This window comes from Nipponia nippon, unplaced genomic scaffold, assembly GCF_047370975.1.
Source record: "Nipponia nippon isolate SJK-2023a ecotype South Korea unplaced genomic scaffold, ASM4737097v1 scaffold_8, whole genome shotgun sequence".
Classification (NCBI taxonomy): Eukaryota; Metazoa; Chordata; class Aves; order Pelecaniformes; family Threskiornithidae; genus Nipponia; species Nipponia nippon.
This window is the reverse complement of record NW_028262402.1, coordinates 14,402,974-14,424,410: the sequence shown is the minus strand read 5'-3', so window position 1 is coordinate 14,424,410 and position 21,437 is coordinate 14,402,974. Positions and strand designations below refer to the sequence as shown.

Below are 21,437 nucleotides of genomic sequence, written 5' to 3'. Positions count from 1 at the left end.
AAATATTGTGGGGAGTTAAAATTAGCCAGAAGAGTTTTATACTTACTGTCTCAGCTGTCAGTCTTACTTTGCAATAGCACATCTTTCTAAATTCCCTTGAACTGACATTATTTGCTTTTCACTCTTTTTTTGCTCTCTGAAGAGAACTAATTCCATGCGTGCACTTGAGAATCCTTCTCTGGGTTAGGCTGGGAAGAAAATTTATCTGAAAAGAGCCTGGCTAATTTTGACGATATTCTGTTGATGCTCGTGAAAGTTTTAACTGGTCTGTCAGAATACATTGTGCTGATGGCTGACATCTTATGTGCTTTGGCCAAATTCCTCCTGATTGTGTATCCTCTTCAATCCCTTTAACTCAATGAGAAGGTGAAGAGCCGGTTTGTTCTAAGACTAAGATGTAAGAAAGAAGTAAAGGCTTTAAAAAATCAGTAGGACAGAAAATTTTGAAACTGCTGCCATATGCTAAACTTTTTCTAGTGCTTAGTGAAACGGTCTTTACAAGGAAACCTTAGGCATTTTCATCATACGCTCAGATCATGTTAACTGATGTAGTTTCTGAAGAAAGAACTAAAAGATTGTCTGTTTTCTTCAACAATTTCAGTATATTTACTAAGATATTACCTCTTCCTGCAAAACTTGCCATTTTAGACTGTCATGGCTAAAATAATATTATTCCTCTTACAATTACTGTATGGAATATGATATTCACTTTATTATACGAACATTACTTGAAGTAACTGTAAAGTCCTGTTTTTTGGTTTTGTTTTGGTTTGTTTTTTTTCACTTGTGCATAAATTTCTGAAATGGAACCAGAACAGCAATTTTCATTATAGTGCTGTGTAGCACTGCAGGAGTGTTTGAGTAAATGGAAATAATTTCAAATTACTGCTGTGTAATGCCCATTTCTAGTACCATGGAGTACAAAAATAACTTTGTGTGTTCATTTGTAATAGCCCTTACAAAATTAAGTTTCTGAGGATAAATTGAACAAAAAACCCAACAAACCTCCAAAACAAAACTTCAAAAGCAACCCAAAGCAAAAAAAAAAAAAAAGGAAAAAAAGGAAAAAAAATTATTCCAGTTAAAAGACTGTGAGCCTGCTACAGGCAGCCATGTTGTAAATAGCTGTATTTTCTGCAGTTTCTGTACCTGAAGTGATTGTGCTTACAAATGGTCCATGTAATGGTGAACTTTCAATAAGACCAAGAAGGTCACCTTTGGGGATTGTTAATACAACGATAGCTGCAGGATGGGAAGACTGACCCTCATCATCACTGGCGGCAGCAGCAGTGCTGCCTGTAAGGTAGGGCAGCCCTGCAGTTCCAGTCCTTCCATCGTCAGGAGGCTGCCTGCCATGGTCCTGCACCATCCCCCTCCCTGGGGCTGGCCACTGGTGCCCTGCACGATTTCCTCTCCTCTTCCCTGCACTGGGAGTTGGCAGAGCGTGCTTCTCACATGAGCTTGCTCTCCTTTTCAAATGCTGCCTCTTAGTGCAGCATTCGTGTCTCAGACTAATGGATGCGTCTTTCTGATCATGGAGTAATGAAATTACAAAACCAGACTTCTTTTTTTAGTAATCTCCTCCTTTCTTTTACTTTAGTAGAGACAAGGGGCTTTCATTTATTACAGCTGGTGTTTTTCATTACTGGACAAACTACACTGCTGTAAAATAAGCACCCAAACTAATTACCCATAAATCTTTGCTTATGGGTAATTACTGTTAACTCTTTGCAAATTAAATTCACTCTGATGGACAAACTATGAAGCCCTGACTTTCCGCCATTACAGTTGATAGGAGTAGATTTGAAACTTAGGCTAATAATTTTACATCTGTAAATTCTAGTCAGAGGGATTAATAGAGTAAACTGGGAGAAAACAAGCTGACTCTTGATTTGGTTAATGGTACTGGCAGTAGACTTTTCTGATAACTGTAGAAAATGTGCTGAATGCTGTGTTCCTCATTTAGGAACAAAATGTGATGCTCTTACAAAATTGCATAGTCCCTTGGTGGAAGAAGGGGAATGAAGATGGAACTGAGGTGGTTAGTTCTGTGACATACTAAATGGGAAGGTTGCTGATTTGATTTTATTTTTTCCTAATATTTACAAAATTATGTTGAGTAGTAGGTTAGCAATAGTTGTTAGTTTCAGCAGGAAGCTAAGCACATTTGTTGAGACATTAGAAATCAGAGTATTTTCCATCCATAGTTTGCTTAAAAAAAAAAAAAATAGAACGATGAAGTTTTCTCTGTCCTCTCTCACAAAATCTATGCTATTTCACAGAAATCAACAAGTGAGCCTAGAAGTTCCCCATAACTAGGAATTACTTTTGCTGCTGATGTTATTGTAGTGTGACTGCAGTGAATGTATACATTCAAGTAACACATATATTAAGCCATAGTGTACTAACCTAGGATAACTTCTATAAGTATTGTTACCAGTAACTGCATATAAAATATGTCATATGTGTGGTGAAATCATAGTCTGAAGTATAAGCTTGGAACTCGTTAAGGTCCTGAATAGCGTTAACTGTATTATCAAAGGTAATCAACTCTGATCATTTACCTTCATGATGGTGCCTTTGAACAAGCAGCAAATATATCTTTCTTCAGATTTGAATGGTTGAGATTTCCTCTGTTTAGATTTTCATTTTTCCTAAAGCTAAGCGCAATATCTGTCTGTTACCTTGCAAATAGGAATCAGCATATCATGCATTTTTCTCTCTTCCCATCCATGGCTTATTAAAATATTTGGTAGCCTGATACTGGCTGAGTATTGTCTGAATGCCTGCTAAGTTTTCTTTAAAGATGTCTTCCTGTTTGCCCAGTTTTCTTAATAGTCAAAAACCTACTGGCTAAGTTGAGTCAACTCTGAACGAGTAATCTCAAGAGGCAGTGTGGGTACGGTGTGCTTTTCCCACAGTACAGCATCGTGCCCGCATGTGGGTGGGTGTTCAAGTCTCTGAGATCCTGTATTCATCAGAGGACACATCAGCGTGGCTGTGCAATGCCCTCTGGTAGCATGATTTTCTATCTAGTCCTGAGGGTAGCCTAGGTTTGGCACTCTGTTTCTCCTTTGAATTTCAAATACTGGGCAAATACAAGTGAAAGGTGGTGATATGATATGGCTGATAATTCTGCTTTACCTGCAAGTGAAATAATACAACTGAATATAAACTGCATTTAGACCAACTCTTTTATGCAGAACATGTATTCTTTTACAATACTTTAATACTGTGGCACAAGGAAATTACCAGAGGTTGAGGAATTATCCATGAGGTGTTGTGAGACTGTAAGATATTATCTGCTATGAAAAGGGATATCCTCCGTCAGAAATTCATCTATGTTAGCTAGGAGACAGTAGGCGGCGGTAAATGGCAATGTCCAGGAAATCAAGCAGATTTCTAGAAATTATGATAATGGCAAAACACTATCACTAAACAAAGTGAAGGAAAGTTTCCATTAGATTACCTTTTGTGGGGAATAGTTCAGTATTTGAAAGTGCAAATGAAATAAGCAAAAAAAAAAAAAAAAATGCACTTTAACTGGATACGTTGCACTTATTTCTACTTCCATAAATAGTAGTCTCCTGTTCTCTCACCCTCTTGTGGCCCACACTAGCATTTTTGTTCCCGTTGTGGTCTGGTGACACAATGTAAAATGCATTGCTTTCTGTTAAATGCAGGATGAAAGAATCTCTGGCTGAAAATCATGTACCTAGATTTTAAAGCACTGCCTCCAGTCCGTGTGTGTTGGTGAGATGTTTTAATTTCTATGCCATAGTGAAGGACGGATTCGGATCCTTGCAGTGTTTGGAGTTCACTGTTGTGTTCGCTGCTCTTGACTGTACCTCTGTGGAGAGGATTCATTTGAATTCGTGGGCAGTGAACCATTGAGTGGAAGCTCGGTGAGTCAATAGTGGATTCCCAAGCAGGGGCAATATGGTCTCAGGCCAGTTAGACAAAGGGATAATGTCTGACTCAATACAAATAATACAGTTCTTCTCTCATGTGGCTGGCAAAAGGCATATTTGTAAATGTACTTCAGTTTTGCTGCTGATCAATGCACTAGAAATATCCTAATTCCACCTGTCCTGTTTCTTTCTTTTGAGAGGAGATGGAGGATTAGCAATAAATAACAAGAACGTTGTTTGGAATTGTGACATACTGAAGTATTTGCTGAGCATAACTTCATATTTGCCCTGCATGCTTACTCCTTGAGAGCAATCCAGTGACCAAAACTAAGAGCTGTTTCACGACCCAAGTGAATCAGACAGAGAAATGTGGGTCTTCTGAGTCAGGGTGACCTTTTTAGGATTTCTTTTGTTCTTTCTCTCTACAGTTTCACCATATGGCCAAGGCTATCTCAGCATCTCTGCAGCAGCAGCAGCAGCAGCATTTGATTTCTCTGCCTGTAGCCAGGCCCACCCTGCTGAAAGATTAGCAGATGGACTGTCAGAAGTTAGCAATTTTCACTGGAGGTGCAATACATGTGTATTTAAACACCTTGGTTTTACCTTTCAAAAAGGCCAGTGTGCTGCTTCTTAAAAAGTCGCTCTAACTTGACCTCCCCGAAGAACTCAAATGAAAGAATAATGCAGCACTTGGAAGTTAGTTTCTCAGATAATCATGTCCCTAACACAGACTGGCACAAAAATTGTATTTTAACAAGATGGCAAGTTTTTGCCTCAGGGCAATAATTTGGGAAATGTACTTAATTTTCTGGTATTGTAGCTTGACACAGCCAAACAGCCCCCACAGTAGGCTTAGGTCTTACTGGAGCTATTTGTGAGGTCTATGATGAGGAGGTTTTTTTCCCTTTGATAAAAGCTAAGAGATATCTGAACTACATGTTTCATTTGTTTTTCTTTTCCCTCTTCTGTTGCTTTTTTTTTAAGGCCTGAGTAGTCCCATGTTAGAAGAGTCATGCCGCTAAAGGAAGGTGTCTTTTGCTTTTTACTTTTGGAGCAACAAAGGCATAAATTTAATACTCTATTTACTCATCTTCGCAGATTTTACACTACAACACCATGCAATTAGGTCCTAGTCCTACTCTGTTGCTGATAGCAAATTTGCCCTGTAGATAAATTCTGCATTTATGCTGCTATGGAAAGTCTTACCAAAGACAAGGGACTTCGAAAGTGCTCTAATTGGCTAACTGCAGCCATAGGGGGAAATCCAGCGATGTTGGAGTAAATGTAGGATAGCAGCGTATTGTTCAGGTACCAAGCTTTTTTGCTAAGGGAACTGACACAGTGGCTTCGAAGAGTCGTATTTAGAAGTAAGAATATAGATAAATGAAGCAGTTAATTTGAAATATATGACCTGAAACTCCTAAGTGGCTTGCAATAGCCTGTAAGAACACCCTTCTTCATGTAAGAACAAGAGAATATAACAGGTAGAAATATTTCTCAGTAAGACCTGCTTTGGAGTGAATTTATTGCTTATGCGTCTGAAAGATTAACAGATACAGCTAGACAGATGTTACTTAGTTTTTCTATACCCTGGAATGCCAGTTCTGGTTCTTTAACATCAGGCAGCTTTGAGTGTGTTTTGCTCTTTATCTAACTGACAAATTTTTCCACGTTGTGCAGTCATTGTCTACATGTACAACTGCATGACATCACCATGTCCCACTTCTGACCTAAACTATTTTTCAGACCTACATCAGATGTCCACAGTTGAAAGGTTATTGTATAACTCAGCTACTCTTCACACTTTATATCCTACCTCAACTTTCTGCTGTCTTTGAAAGAAGATACGGAGCGTTTCTAGCCTTCCTGAGCAGCAGCAGAACACATTTGAGGCTGTCTGTCAACTCTAAAGCATGCTAAACTTCTCTTTTACTGGCAAAATGGTGTCCAAGAGTAATGTTGTTATTGAAAACTTCCGTTTTCCTGTAATTACTAGAAAAACATCTTAGTGATATCTTCTGATGGTTCTGGTTGTTGCTTTTATTTCCATAACATCTTTCCTCAGGAAAACAGAAAAATCTAGGGTTTTTGTCAGTGTTATTGGTTTCAATGTGGTACGGTGTTACTCAAGCTAGCTCTGAATCAGTTGTCTTCTCATATGGGTTTACCATGGCAAAAAAGATGGGTGAAGTGTGTTTAAACCCTCATTAGTATCAGCTTATATGTTGTGCGTGTTCTAGTGTCCTGTGATAAAATCATGTACCCATGGCTGTGTATGTAGTCCCTCCACCTCCCTCAAGTCATATTGAGGTTATGTTCATTGCTTCCTCTTGCTATGGCTAAACATTTTTACATTTACAAACTGAATTAGTTTGTAGGTATACCCTAGTTTCCATCAGTCTGAACCCCTTTTTTGATATAACTAGGGAATGGATAGACATTTAAGTGTAACCTAAAGCTGTAACATTCTTACTATGAGGCATTTTAGTTTACATTCTGCCTACCTAATTACTAACTGACCTTAAACAGAACTGGGAGAGTTACTGAGGCAAATGGTGCACATTCTTCCCAAAATATGGAGATGCTTAGGGGAGAGAAATACGAATCATGGGTAGTAAGTCACAGAACTGCTGATAGCTCGAGCAGGTAAATGGAAGCAGCAGAAGACTGCAGGAGGAGAGGGGCAGAGAGTGCGACCTAGCCCCCAGTGTCCTTGAGACTGCTATCTGCATTGTACACACTTTTTGGATCCTTCAGCATTTATAGAAAATGTAATATAAACTGCTGGCAATAAAGAGCACAGGTTGCATTTAGCCATAATCATTAATATCTTCTCAGCCATAACCACTTGGCTTTATTGTCAAGATAGGAAATAGTCCTCCACAAATTTCTGTCATCTGTGTGCTTGCAACAGTTTTTCAAGTTTGTCAGTGTATTCAGTGTTTAAAAAGCTTTAGTGTTGTTTCATTAAAAACATTAGTTTCTTGACTGAATTCCCAGATTTGCCATTGCCAACAGGTTTATCATTAAGCCAGTGGGGGAAAAAAAATTGTATTTTCAAAGATTACAGATGGAGGCATAAGGAAAGAATCTCTCAGTGAAAACCTGGATAAACTTCTCAGCATTATAGTGAACCTCAAAAATTACACTTTTTTTTTTTCCTCGGCATGTATCAAATAATTTAAAATTATATTATACTTTGCCTTTCTTTTTGAAGCTAAAGCTTTTGAGAGCCTGACCTTACTAAAGTTATATAGATAATTGACATATGCTAAAACTTTGTGATATATCTTTTTCAAGATAAAAACATTATTAACTAGATACTTGCACTGCATATGAAAATGTTGTAAATATGTAATTAAGCAACATGGATGGATGGTCTATTGATCACAATGACTACTGTACACACTCTGTTAAATCTTAAAAAAAGAATTGTTCAATTTTGGATGAGTTTTGGTAAATCAGACTCTCAAAGCCACAGCCCAGAAGCAGCATTTAGACACATGTAAAGCTCATGAAGTTTGCAGAGTTTGACTTCAGTAGTTGGCAGTACATAAGATCTCCTTAAGGGTATTTTCTCTTTAAACATCAAGAAAACAAATCATGGGAAGGGGATGCAAGAGTGCACGGTACCTTTCACAGCTTGGTTCTTATTCAGAGGAGAATGCTCTGCATATGAATGCAATGCTTGGTCGTCTCTCTGTGGGACAGTGTTGTGCAGCATGGCTGGTCAGCCCCCTCGAAGAACCTGCCTGACAACAACGTAATGAAGATCTGTGGAGGTCTGTGTCAAAGCCTTCCTCCCTGCTTGTGCATCACAGCTTTTCTCACAGGTCTGGTGGCATCAGGCTGTGGCTGATGTGGATGCTGAAGCCCATGCCCACGGAGGACTTTTGCTGTGCAGGGCGGGCACCAGCTATTTGCTTACATCGACAGCTAATCATATGACTGCAACCCAACTAGTGCTTATAAGTGCATGAATCAGTGTATGAGTATAACTGACTACACTTTGTATTCCAAGCTTCACTCTGAAAGTATATGGGGAACTTTTTTTAATATGTTTAAAAAATAAATCATGAATCTGTAAATCCTATACAGGCTATGCTGCAAATACTGCTTAACTGATTCTATTTACATTCTAATAGAGGTTGGAAATGCCAGTCTTCAGATGTGACATTGGAGTATGCTGTGCTTGAAGTTTCAGTACGATGGGAAGAACATGAAAGAATCAATTTATTTTTAAATCTGTAATACACCATTGTGCTGAATTCTTTATGTACAGGAGTACAGACCTACATAGATTAGATTAGAATCATTATCCTGGATTAGAGAGTGGCTCTGACAGCTGAAAAGCCTCAGTCCTTTAGAAATGGAAATTGCGGTCACTGGAAACTGCAGTCTTTCTCTAACACAGCTGATTAAAAAGTGGCTTGGTCAGTGGCTGGTATAGAGAGCTTCAAGAAAAGATGAAAGGTGTTCATGGACTAGAAGATCTGGAATCTTCTCCTGGAAAACAGTAATTTCACTCTTACAACTACAGAAAAGAACTCCCTCATCTTAAGCATTGTGTAGTGGTGATGCTTTCTTGAAAACGTAATTCACTGTACATGTACTTGCTTGCGTATGTGTGTCATTTGTTACCAGGATGGTCTGTGATCACTGTCACTGAGAATGGTTTCTGTGACATTCTGAACATCCTGTTGAAGTTCCTGTAGGTATAAATATCTGCATCAGGAGCTGTCAAATGATAGGAAGATAAAAAATGGAATTTCACAAAAAGCAGAAAAAGCAACACAGAACAGAGGACACAGCAGTAGCTCTGGAACAGGAGAAAGCTGAAGGTGTATCATTGATTAAATTTACCAAGGAAGAGATTTGAGAAATGTGCTATGGGCAAGAGGAAAAAGAAGAAAAAGTTAAGCCCTTTACTCAATAGGGAAGACAAGCAAATAAAACATTGTGTAGAAAAAGCTGGTGTCTTTGTAAAAGGTTAACAGAATATTAAAGGCCCAATTAGAGCAGATGTGAGAATATTTAGGTAAGTCAGAGTGCTGATGTTGGTGGTGAGTTGGTGGTGTTCACCCCAGAACACTGAAGAAGGAAACTCTTGAGAGCAAAACCTGAGTCTTCAGCTGTTATACTTGAGAAGTGACTGCAGACAGGTGAGGTCCCAAAAGTCTAGTAAAAAGCAAAATACAGGTGAGTGAAAAAAGGGTGGAGGGTGATTGAGTCCATAGATTGTAGTTCACTAAGGCTCACATCAATGCATGGAAAAATATTGAAAAAAGTTATTAAATGATCAATTTGTAAGAGCTTAGAGAGCGGTAAGACAGAGGCAGGCATGGCTTGAGTCTGTGTGTGACTCAGTGAGTGCTTTTTGTTTGTTTTATTTTGGGTCCATGGTCTAGGGTATAAGATGGATGTGGTAAATACAGTGTAACTTGACTTCTGCTGAGATTCCCACAGTGTGGTTGTGCTGGGTTTATGTGGTAACGTTTTGGTAGCGGGGGGCTGCAGGGCTGGCTTCTGTGAGAAGACACTAGAAGCTCTCTCCATGTCAGACATAGTCGGTTGCAGCTGGCTCCAAGGTGGATCTGCCGCTGACCAAAGCTGAGCCACTCAGTGATGGTGGTGATGCCTTTCTGATAACATATTTAAGAAAGGGTAAAAAAACCTGCACAGCAGCAGCGCGAAAAAGAAGTGAGAACAATGTGAAAGAAACAGCTTTGCAGACACGAAGGTCAGTGAAGAAGGAAGGGGAGGAGGTGCTCCAGGTGCCAGAGCAGAGATTCCCCTGCAGCCCATGGTGAAGACCATGATGAGGCAGGCTGGCCCCTGCAGCCCGCGGAGGTCCACAGTGGAGCAGATATCCACCTGCAGCCTGTGGAGGACCCCATGCCAGAGCAGGTGGACATGCCCTGAAGGAAGCTGTGACCACGTGGAGAGTCCATGCTGGAGCAGGTTCCTAGCAGGAGCTGCAGCCCCATGGAGAGGACCCCACGCTGGAGCAGTCTGTTCCCAAATGACTGTACCCTGTGGAAAGGACCCACGCTGGAGCAATTCATGAAGGCCTGTATCCTGTGGGAGGCACCCCACACTGGAGCACAGGAAGAGCGTGAGGAGGAAGGAGCAGCAGAGACAAAGTGTAATGAACTGACCACAGCCCCCATTTGCCATCACCCTGTGCCGTTCAGGGGGAGGAGGTAGAGGAATTGGGACTGAAGTTGCATCTGGGAAGATGGGAGGGGTGGGGGAAGGTGGTTTTAGTTTTATTCTTATTTCTTACCATCCTACTCTGTTATTAATTGGTAATAATTAAAATGAATTTCCACAAGCTGAGTATGTTTTGTCCATGATGGTAATTGGCAAGAGATCTCCCTGTCCTTATCTCGACCCATGAGCTTTTCCATCATATTTTTCTTCCCCCACATCCTGTTGACGGAGGAGAAGTAATAGAGCAGCTTGATGGGCACCTAGCAGCCATCCAAGCTCAACCCACCATAGTTGTGCATGGCATTTTTGTAATTCTTAGAAGGACGGTGTGGTGAGCCCAGCATCCTGCTAACTTTGCCCCTTGGGAAGGGTGGGAGGTGACACCAGGATGGATGGTAGGGAGTGCTCCAGGGCAGCTGCCTCCTTGTGGCAGGGATAGCTCAGGACTGACGCAGCACCATTTCTGTGTGTGTGTGGAGGAAATCCAACATTTAGGGAAGGGCTAGACCTGCTTAGGTCTTTCCCAGCCACCAGAACTAAAGTCTGCCCAACTAGAAAGGTCGGGCTTTAGAGTTTTGGAAGATCAGGCCTGACTTGATACCTCTCCTGTGCTTGCATTAAGTTGTCATTTGGTCATCAGACTTACCAGGACTGCAAAACTTATCACTCTGATGGAAATAACCCCCCACTGACACAAACTGCAGTGGAGTATATTGCCTTAATGCTATCTTCATTTTCTCAGGAAATCTGTTTTTCTGTTTTCTGTATAGTATCAGTGTGGTCCCTGCTGCAGCTTCCTCTTTCCACTGTAGCTTTTCTATTGCAATAAAATTACAACCAAGTGTAAGTCTGCAGGTTATTCTTATGACGATGGCAAATTAGATTTTGTGACTGCTACAAAGATGTTACAAATGACAGATTAAAAGTGCTCCCTATTATGGAAAATCAGTTATTTTAGTTTATCTTTTTACTTCAAAAATATAGTATCTTTAATGGAGAAGATATGTAAGCATGATGAGAATTCGCAAAACATTATAGAAAGTGTTGATTTAGGGAGCATTGGCAAAATATAATATACTCCTCCAAACTCTTTTGCATTGCCTGGCCTTCAGTCTTACCTCTTACGATTAGAAATCGGTGTCCCACACGGTTTAAAGAAGAAAATATAGAGAGTAGCTAGAAACAAGCCAAAGAACTTTTAAATCTGCCATATATTAAAATTATGTTTGTTGTCTTGTGGTAAGAGATCCTGCTTGGCACATAAACTTCTTGGCAGAAGCAACTTATTTCAGAGAAGCCATTGCATAGGAGTTGATGATTCAGCACAGCATGAACCCCTAAGGAGAAAGCTGCGTAGCTTACCAAAACGAGGGTTATTCAGGATAACCATGGGCACAGGAGCTTGCAGAATCCCCGAAATAACTTGGCCTAGATTAGCTGGTAAAGAATTTTGTTCAAAGCTTGGTTTAGATATGCAGACATGAATAGCCATGAAATTTTCCCTGTCTGATTGAAAAAGGTTACCTTTTTATATGCAGAGCAAGCTGCTAGTAGTCGGACTTCCATAACCTCTCTTCTACTTCCCTTCCCCCAACCAGGAAAAGCAAGCGTCATTACATGATGTGTGAAGCTGTTCGTACTGCCACATGTTGTCATTTAGTGCAAAGGCCGCTTTGCCTTCTGCACCTGGAGATTGTCATGAAGAGCAGTAATCAATGATGTTGACACCTACTCAAAGTACAGACTGTTTAAAACACTTCCTGATGAAGGAACGTGTCACCAGAGAAGAACAGGCAGGCAGTTCTGCAATGACCCCAGAAAGAAGGTCTCGCAACACACTTTCGAAGGTTTTTAAAAGTTCTTACTGCTCAGCGCTCTTTCTCCTTGCATGCACTCTTCATTAAGATTAAATAAACAATGCTTATTCTTCATCAGTATCTCTTAAGAGAAGGGGGGAAAAAAGTGCCATTTATGAGATAATGGTTTAAACAGTGCTCAAATAAGGCAGGTGTATTTCCAGGGGAGCTATGTTCACTGAACTGTTTCAGTCGTCAGGCTTTGCGTGCTGCTTTGGGAGGGACGGTGGCAGCACAGCATGTCAAATAATAGACAGAAAGTGCATGCACAGAGTCTGTGGCCCTGAGAATACGCCTGAGACTGCCAATCCAAGGATTTGGGTCTGTGTCTTGCACAGGTAGTCTAAGCACCTGGTTTTGAAAATTTGCCCCAGTGTTTCCAAAGTTTGGTAGCAAGGACAAAAATTTGCATCCTGCTGGAAGCTGTAGTTCACTCGGTCCATTCTTCTGCCTTCTTTCCTTTGCTCTCCCTATTTCATTGAACTGCCTAAACATGAGTAGGTAAGTACTCTCCTGTCCCTGAAAAGAGAATAGCAGTCTCAAAGGAAACTTTGTTCCAAATAAAATATTCAAAATCAGTTTCTGGATCTATCGGACTGCAACAGCTTCATGTCAAAAAATCAACCTGACACTATTGCAAGTTCATTTTCAGCCAACTTTCAGCTGCAATTTTTTTTCAGACTTGGTAGGAAAGAAATTGGTTTTCCTATTGAGAATCCCCCTGGTGTTTTAGAAATACAGTTGTTCTTATGTGCGGTCTAACCCAATTTTTTAAAAGGGCTAAAGGAAAAAGAAGAAAGAGTGAATGTATTTTCTATACATTTTTCTTCCACAGTGCTGTATGAAGTGCCCTGATCTTCACCTCATATCTGCATTTCAGCATTCTTACTTGAAGCTTTGTTCAGGATTCAACTTTCTGAAAGCTGGGTTACACCAAGAAGAGCACAGTAAAGCAGTAACCTCTGAAATTCAATGTAGTTTGAATTTTCCTTCCATGTTTTCAAATTAAGCTCTGAGATAATGATTCTTGCTTGTTTAGTAAGTCTGGGTCAGCTGTATTCTTCCATTCAGTGAAAGGCTGGGAAGCCAGATTCATCAAAATTCTTTTAGATGCGCGGTGTGGGTGATCTGTTTCTGGTCCTCAATGTTTACCCACCAGCTAAGCAGAGAATTAAGAAGTAGTATTTGAGGTGGGGGAAATGATCTAATGTTGACACGGATATTATAGAATGCAGCTAATTTAACCCCTAGCTGAATGCCCACTGTTTTAAAAGTCAATAATGCCAGGTGTAATGAAGTGTTTAGACTCCTTGTGGGATAGAGGTCTTTTTCTATGAATTTCCTGCAATACTTGAGGGAGGAGCCCCACTGGAAGCTAGTGAGAAATATGCTGCTGCAGTCCCAGCAGGAATTAGCAGCTACCGGTCTAGCCACTGCAGCAGGGGTGGCCTGGACTACTGTATTTTAATTAGCATTTCACCAGAAAAACTAGCCCACATCTAAAGGATTACAGTTCTACAAATTGTTATCTGTGGAAGTGACAGGTTCAAGAATATTGGCAAGGACTAGTTTGATTACCGTTTATTTAAAAACAGAATATGTCTTTTCTTGACAATGTGCTTACATAAGGCTCCTTTTGTTTGTCTGCTGAATGCAGTGAAGGCTGAATATTGAAAATACCTTGTTGGTCTGTTGCATTGCCTTTGCAGGCCAGTCTGAACAGGAATCAATTGCTAAAAAGTCCTTTCACCTCAAATATTAGAAAATCAACACAGCAGCTAAAAGTCATAGAATCAAAATCTGAAAAGTTATGGATGTTTTTCTTGGCAAAATTAAACCAGATGGAACTCTGGAATGCAATGGAATTAGCTTTCCTTTCCAGAACTGTGTATGTTTTTTTCCACCAGCCTTGCCTTCTTCAGAGATTAGTTTTATTCCTTATAGAATGACGGAGTTCAAGGTTTTTTTTCCCCCTACATTATGTTCATTTTGTGAAATTTTCCATTGTCTTTACAAGTTGTGAAATAATGAGGCGGGAGGGAGGACTGCAGTTGCTCACGATTGCCTGCAAGTCCTGTATATGTAGACATTGATGTTTACAAGAAGCTTTTAGATCAGATTTGAATAATTTAAGAATTGCTTGTAAGTTCACTGTAGAAAGAAAGTTTCTTTTTATACACTTTCACATGAAATGCAAGTTGTGAGAATTTCCAAATATACATGTATGTGATTTTTTAAAATGAAGGCAATAGTAGTAATGCCATGGAATATGCATTTTTTTAAATGTAGTTTTCATTTATATGTATGTCAATAGCTTTGTCAATGATTTTTTTTGTTCTGTCCAGTCTTTAACTTCAAACAGGGCATTTAATTTTGAAGTCTAGGAACAGTAATTTCATTCCTATAAATCCATTTTGACCTTCTAGTGTATGTATAGGAAAGAGCAAATTAATGTATTTTAACTTTATACTTTTGTAAGCTGTACAAAAAAATCAGTATTCTTTAAGGAAACCAATACTGGACTTTGATCTGTTACTGCAGTTTTGGCAGCACAGATTTCCATGGCTCTGTAATAGGTACAGTTTTCTTGGGACCATTCATTCTTTCTCCTGATTTGTTTGGACAAACTAGCTTGTGTAATCTTTCTTTGACTGCATGAAGCACCATTTATTTTTCAAAAATCAATTCAGAACTTAAGGAATTTAATGCAAATGAAATTTACAGGAGGTTACCTTGAGGACTGTATTTGTACTGAGTTGATTCAAAATGCAGTATAAAACCTGGGATGAGTGGGCATGGTATGGAGATGCCGACCTACTTTTGAAAGTTTTCCTACTTCCAGTGAAAATACTGTCAGTGACTGTTTATTTTATTATAAAAACTGCAGCTCTAGGAATTCACCTTTCCTACTTACCTGTGACCAAATAAATGTCTGGCTGTGTTTCATTTTGGTTCCCATTCCTGTTTCAGAGGCGGAAGCTTTTTGTGGATGTGGGGGAGGAAAGACTTTTTCCAGCCTGGCTCAAATTCTGTGTCTTTTCTTGCCTTGGCTTTTCTCTCTTTGCCAGTCTCCACCACAGGTCCAGCTTGATCCTGCAAATTCCATTTTCTCCTTTATGTGCAAATTCTGCTGATCACTTCCGCCTCCTTAACACCCCTCCTGGGCGTCCCTGCCTTCCTTCCATCTGTGCTGACATCACTGTTTTTGACTGCATGTACTTGAAGTGTGACCATGCCTTTTCTCTCGGCTTTGCAGTCTGGACTCCTTAGCACAGGCAGAGTGCTATCATGCTGTCACCCAATCTCTAAAACAGTGGTAACACCCAAGGATAATAATAAGAAAAATAATCCAGAATACCCAACAAAGTGTATATTAGGGGGCAAAAAATTTTACATGTACATTTTTAATATTTTCAAAACATTTTTCAAATTTGTGTGGAAAACAGCACACATGCAGAGATCAGTCATTGAATTTTAGTCTGATTTTACATATTAAGTGGTACTTTTAATACTTCAAATTTTTCATGCAGTCATTGGACTAATGGGTGAGTGAGTTTATCGTGTTGCTGAAGTATTTGTACTGCAGGAAAACTAGTTCTGTGTTAATACTGAATTGTGTGTGTAGCAGCCATGATACATTCCATGCACAGGACATCACGAGGTTTCTCACGAGTTGTCATTGCCCTCATTGTAGGCGGCATCACATGGAAGTGAGTGTTTTTATTGTCCATTATGACCAAATAGTTAAGATGTATACATTATTTTTAGGTTTTTTGTGAGTTCAAAACTGGATATAGAAACATATTTGTGTAGTAAGGCGTATAGCATACATAGCAAAGTGGTTTGGGGTTTTTATTTGTCCTTTAACATGTTCATAGTTATACATTGGCTTTTAAAAGTAAATCTTTAACAGAATTGTTAAGCAGCTTTCCAGACAGAAACATGTCAGTAAAAGAAAATGACAATGTTTTCAACAATGTAGGAATTCTAATTTTTACTATTCTCTAACTTGGCCAACTATATATTCCAAGAATGCCTTTTTTCGTATTGTTCCAGCCAACTACAAATAATGTATGTTTTCAGTTCAGGCAGCCTGTTCTAGGCAGAGAGGCAGAAAAGCAACAGCTCGATGCTCCTTTAAGCCTAGTTTTCTTTAAAAGCAAGTGCACACTTACATACACAAATATGTATAATAAAATATTTCATATAAATATAAGTGTATTTATATATGCAAAGATAGATATATATGTGTGTATATATGTATTTACCAACTACAAATAGAGAAGAGCTGGCAGGATCAATTCTAAATATGCCAACATAATATAGCGAGTAATCTTGTGGTTGGACTCATTTGGAGTATGGGAGACTTAATTTCTGGTTTCTACTCTGAATTGGGAATGGGTTGCTTGTCAGTCACACACTGCAATGTACTTCTGTAAGTGATTATTAGCTTCTTGGGCGTAGGGTCCTTTCACTTTCTTCTGTTGAAATTGTTCATGCTGTAGGATTAAATATTCCGTAGTGTTGGTATCTGCTGTTTATCAAATAAGTGCCTTAACCATTGAGTATAGGTGATCTCTTTCTATAGCACCATTAATACTTATCATTCAGATGAAGTGGAGCACCACCTGCAGAGAATGTGACATTGAGAGGCTCGCAGTCTGTCTATCTGGCCATAAATTTCGTGCCTGTAGAAAGTGGCATGTTGCCACAAGAATTTTTGGTTTCTACATATTTATGTTTTCTGACCAAATGCATCAATGAAATGTTTAATTGATACAAATTCCAGACCAGGTTCTGAGACCCCAGTTGATGGCAGTCAAGACTTGATGTTGAAAAACTTAAGATAAGGGCAAGAGGTTACAATTAGCAGCTCTCTGAGCTTTTCAGTTGCACATGAGATTTTTGCAGCTAAAGTTTCACTCTGCTCTTTGGTGATGAATGCTTGAATCGCTCCAATTATATTGGTGACCTTCCAAGTCATACAGGCTCAGGAAAGCTGTATGTGCTGATTCAGCAGAAGGCTTGCTGAGCTTCAGCAGGAAACCAAAATAAGCAAAGCAAAATGACCTTATTTGCACAAGCAAGTTCTGTTTGCACATTTACATTAAGACCCACAGGCTGCTCCCCCCCATTTGTTTTTTTTTGTTTGTTGTTTTTTGTTGGTTTTGGGGTTTTTTTAATGGGAAAAAGCAAAGAGATGCTGTTATTGCCAGAGAGCCAGGTCTGTATTAGTAATTGTTGTCTGCTAAGCTTTCCACGAGGCATGGTTTAAGCAGGTTGCCATCCTGTTCCTGAGTCCCAGTGCTGGTTTCTGACATGGAAGAGGAAGGCAGTGTCAGCTGTTAGCTCAGTGATGTCTTTCCTAGATGGTGGGAACATGTCTGTCAGGGCTGGGCATAGGCACATAAACCACAAGAGAACTCTCTGAAAGCATTCCCAAGTCTTGTGATATCTTGTCATCATTTTTTCCTCCAATTAGGACTCCAGGGACATGCTGTCAGAAATTTTTACAATAGAGAATAATTTCTAAACTAGCCCCTCTGTGTGTTTCGAATGATGACTAACAAACCTGACAGCAAACTGCTCATCTGGACATGCCTTCATAAATTCCTGTCTCTCCAGGCTGTCATATGCCTCTTTTGGGGGTAATGCTGCCTCTCTTCCAGCTTTGGGTGCAGTCAAATGAACTGTTAAAGTAGTACCATACTACCCCTGCTGGTGTAGCTGTCCATCTCATCACTAAGCCAGATCCATTAAATCATCAGAGGTGTTCTGGTGGCTAGGTTTTTATTCATGTGGAAGACTTTGCAGAGTCAGGTTAAAAACAGGCAAAGTAAGCACTGACAGTAGCATTATGGAGAGACAGTGACAGCCGTCCATCACCGCAGCAGCAGCGAACACCTGGAGATGTGCACAGGAATGGTAATCTATTTATTTGGATGATCAGCTGCACAGCTTATCTAATTGTGCCCTCAACCAAATGAAATCATTGCTAGAAGGTTTGCTGCCTGTTTACTAAGAACATATGTAGACTAATGAATTTAATGTGTATATTGCACTCTGAATATGTGAAGCAGGGTACAAGAATGATTTGCTGTTTCTGCAGTGACTTCCCCATTACAGTGTTGTAGTAAAATACTGGAGATATAAACCTCATCACAGCAAGTCCTTAGAATTTTAGCTTTTAACATTTTTGGTTGTACTTAAAAGATGTGAGGGGTTTTTAATGTGGTGTATTTTTTTTCTTCTTGCTAAATAGAGCCTTTTGAGACTTGGCCAAGGAGAGGAGATCTAATTAAATTCATGCAATGATTCTGGGAGTCACTGAGGCTTGCAGTACTCCCACACATTTATCAATACACTGTTATGAGAGACAAATCATTTTAGCATTTGAGATGAAGTGAAGATTACTTTATGTGTGTTTGATGCACACAAGCCCTCAGATGATTGAGCTGCATAACCCTTGCTGTAGGTGACCTTTCCTGATGAAGAGGTCTTTCTGAAATAAATCTTCTCAATCAAATGCCAGTTCTTGTGCTCACTCATGTACTCATAAAAATATGGACATGCTTATTCATAGCATTATCTGGCACCTGTGCCTGTGCTGAGGAGGGAGAAGTGCAGAGCATGCATGGCTGTTTTGTACACTGGTGCTCCCAGAATAATAAAACCTGTGTCACAGCTTTATTCATATAGTCAAACATGGCTATGCCATTCCACTGTTCAAAAGAAAATTCCTTGTGTCATTCTCCAGCTTGTGATCATCTCCTGTCAACATACTGAGATGGGTTTCTTCTGGTTCAGAGAGATCTGCAGTGCAATTTGATGTGTGGTATATATGAAATCCTTTCACTGCAGAGTGGCTGTGTGCAGTTCTGCAATGTATATTATTCAGGAAGTTGTGAATGATAATGGCAGTCCCCTCTAGCTTAAAAATCTGCAGCTATTTGGACGTGCTGAGTCTTAGAGTGGGTGACAAGTCTCCTGAGGACAGGAAGCTTCCAAAAATGCCTTAAATCCAGCGCTGACATGTAGCACTTCAGTGCATCCATTTTGATGGTGGCTGACACTGGATTGCTCAGCGGCATTTAAAAGTTAATGTGGTAGAACATAAAGGTGTCTGAATTGTTTGTAACCATTAGGGTTTTGCCAGAGGTTTTTCTTCTCTTTAGCTAATTCATAGAGTACAGGTCCCTTCCTTGACGGTAACAAGTAGAGCACAGCAAGTAACCTCAACAGCTGAGCCTGCCTCTGGAGACTGTCTAGCCCAGCCTCCCCCTCAGAGAAGTGCCTTCCAACCAACAGAGCCATAATTTTATGCTATTAGCACATTCAAGTGAGTGTGCCTTGAAGGCAACCACAAGATGTAAGCCCAGTTCAGTTTGGCTATGAACAAGCCCCACCAGTTTCCACTGAATTAACCAAAAGTGCTGGTTGCTCCATCTGGTGCCAAATTTGGCATCTGGGCAGGGAGCAGCACAATAATTGTCTCTTCTCTTCTTTTCTGTCTCGCTCCTCATTACCGCCATCAACAGTTAGTAAAAAAACCCAGTGCAATTAATTGTTCCAAATGGGTTGCCTTAACAAAGACAAGTTATATTGTCACAGGTTTGGGGCCAGATTACATTCCTTGCTACCCTGAGGAAAACTCCAGGATGTGTCAGGAGCCAGAAAAGGTCTGACCAAGAGGCATCTTGAGCTCTTGCGAGTTCTGTTGGCTGAATAACTGCTGAAGTTCACTGGTTCAACAGAGAGCCGTTTTTACACTGGTTTTTTTGGTTGCATCTGTGAGGAAAAATGAGATATTTTTGCCCAAACTGGGAGGAGTAGAAAATGTAGTTTCAGCTAGGCAACTCTGTTTATTGACATATTCGAAGAGGCGTATGTACAACTATTCTTCCTTTTTTTTTTTTTTTTTAATTTAGTGGGGCTACATCCATTGTCTACAGATGCAGGCAGAAAGGGACCCAGAAACCTTACGCCGTCAAAATGTTGAAGAAGACAGTAAGTTGTTTTGTTTTGTTTTGCTTTGCTTTGGGATATGTTTGGGGTTTTCTCTGTTTTTTTTCGGTGCAGTTTCTTTGTGCGGGGGAAACGGGCTAGATTAAGGACCCAACTAAGCTTGTATTTTCTGTGCCTGAGCTTCTTCTGCTCTTCATCATTAAAATAGCTTTTAGAGGTAATAGTACTCTGTTGGGAATGTCTTATCCCCACAAATCTTGCTTGTACCTTCACCTGGTGTTGTCTGTGTACACTTAGATTTGGGCAAAACTTTTTAGACAAAAATATCTTTCTCTTTCATTATGGAAAAGAAGCAGGTTCTGAATCATTTAAATGTTCTGTGATTTCATTTTGCTTTAATACATTGTTTTGCTCAAAAAATATCATTACATAATTTATCTTTTTCAGAAAGTGATTAAAATACCAATTCAAACTCAAGTAAAATGAAATATTTCGTGGAGGTTTTTTCCCCCTACAAAATTGCAAGAGAACCAGTTGAGACATCACTTATTTTTAGAGCTCCATGTATGTCACACTTCTACCACCCGCTATTTTTGTGTGTGTTACAAAATAGATGGTGGAAAGCATGAAGATAGACTAGAGAGGAAAGGCTAGTAATGGAGTGAGAGACTTCAAGCAGAAAGAGAGCGTGGGGTAGAGCAGTTCATGTTCCTAAGAGGGGAAGAGAAATTTTAGAGAAAGCAAGCAAGCTGTGAGGCATAGAGATGATTTTTATTCATGAGTGGTTTTGATTCAGTTTATTCCAGTGTTAAATCACACATTGTTCCATAGACTTCAGGAATGTTCATATGTAACAACATAATGATGGGTGGGTAGGCGTAAACATGTTCAAATGCTGAATTAACTGGTGGTCTCTGTGGAAGACATAATGAGTGGGTTCCACATGAGTAAAATGTTGGCATTAATTTGTCATCTTTGAAAGTAAGCCAAAGTTTAAACTGGCACAGAAATTCAGTTGTGTGTGCTGCTTTTGAATTTGCATCTGGTGCATTGGAGGAAGCAGAGCATGTGAGGAGCATGCACTGCTGCAGCCTACGCTCTGTCTTCGCTATGGAAATGCAAAGAATTTAATTTTTAAGTTTTTATCAGTTCTTTATGCCAATGATTCCCATAATGTTTTAGGAGTACATTTTCTTATAATAATCATTCTGAAATACACTAGGAAGAATGTTACTACTTAAAAATATTTCTTTGCCTTCCTTTTTTTTGGCCTTTGTGGAGATTAATTCATGTTCACAATGGCCACATTAATACTAGATCCACCTATTTGTGTCTGAAACTATTCAATTTATACTTTGGGGGGACTTATTCTAGCACAGATCTTTTTTAAAAAGTGTAGGAAAAATGGCAAGCAAGAAGAATATAAGAATATGGTTATGTAAGTTGTTTGCACAGCAGTGATGGTTTGGCTTAATGCAGCCTTGATTGTATT

The 21,437-nt window shown here is 39.6% G+C and overlaps 1 protein-coding gene across 1 annotated transcript in view; it reads left to right on the top strand.

Moving 5' to 3' along the window:
- Window positions 1–21,437, top strand: part of CAMK4 (calcium/calmodulin dependent protein kinase IV) — a 172,047-nt gene that overhangs the window by 54,575 nt on the left and 96,035 nt on the right. The window contains exon 3 of the mRNA XM_087742172.1: window positions 19,909–19,987. Coding sequence (XP_087598298.1) covers window positions 19,909–19,987 — 79 coding nt within the window. The remainder of the gene's footprint in view (window positions 1–19,908; window positions 19,988–21,437) is intronic.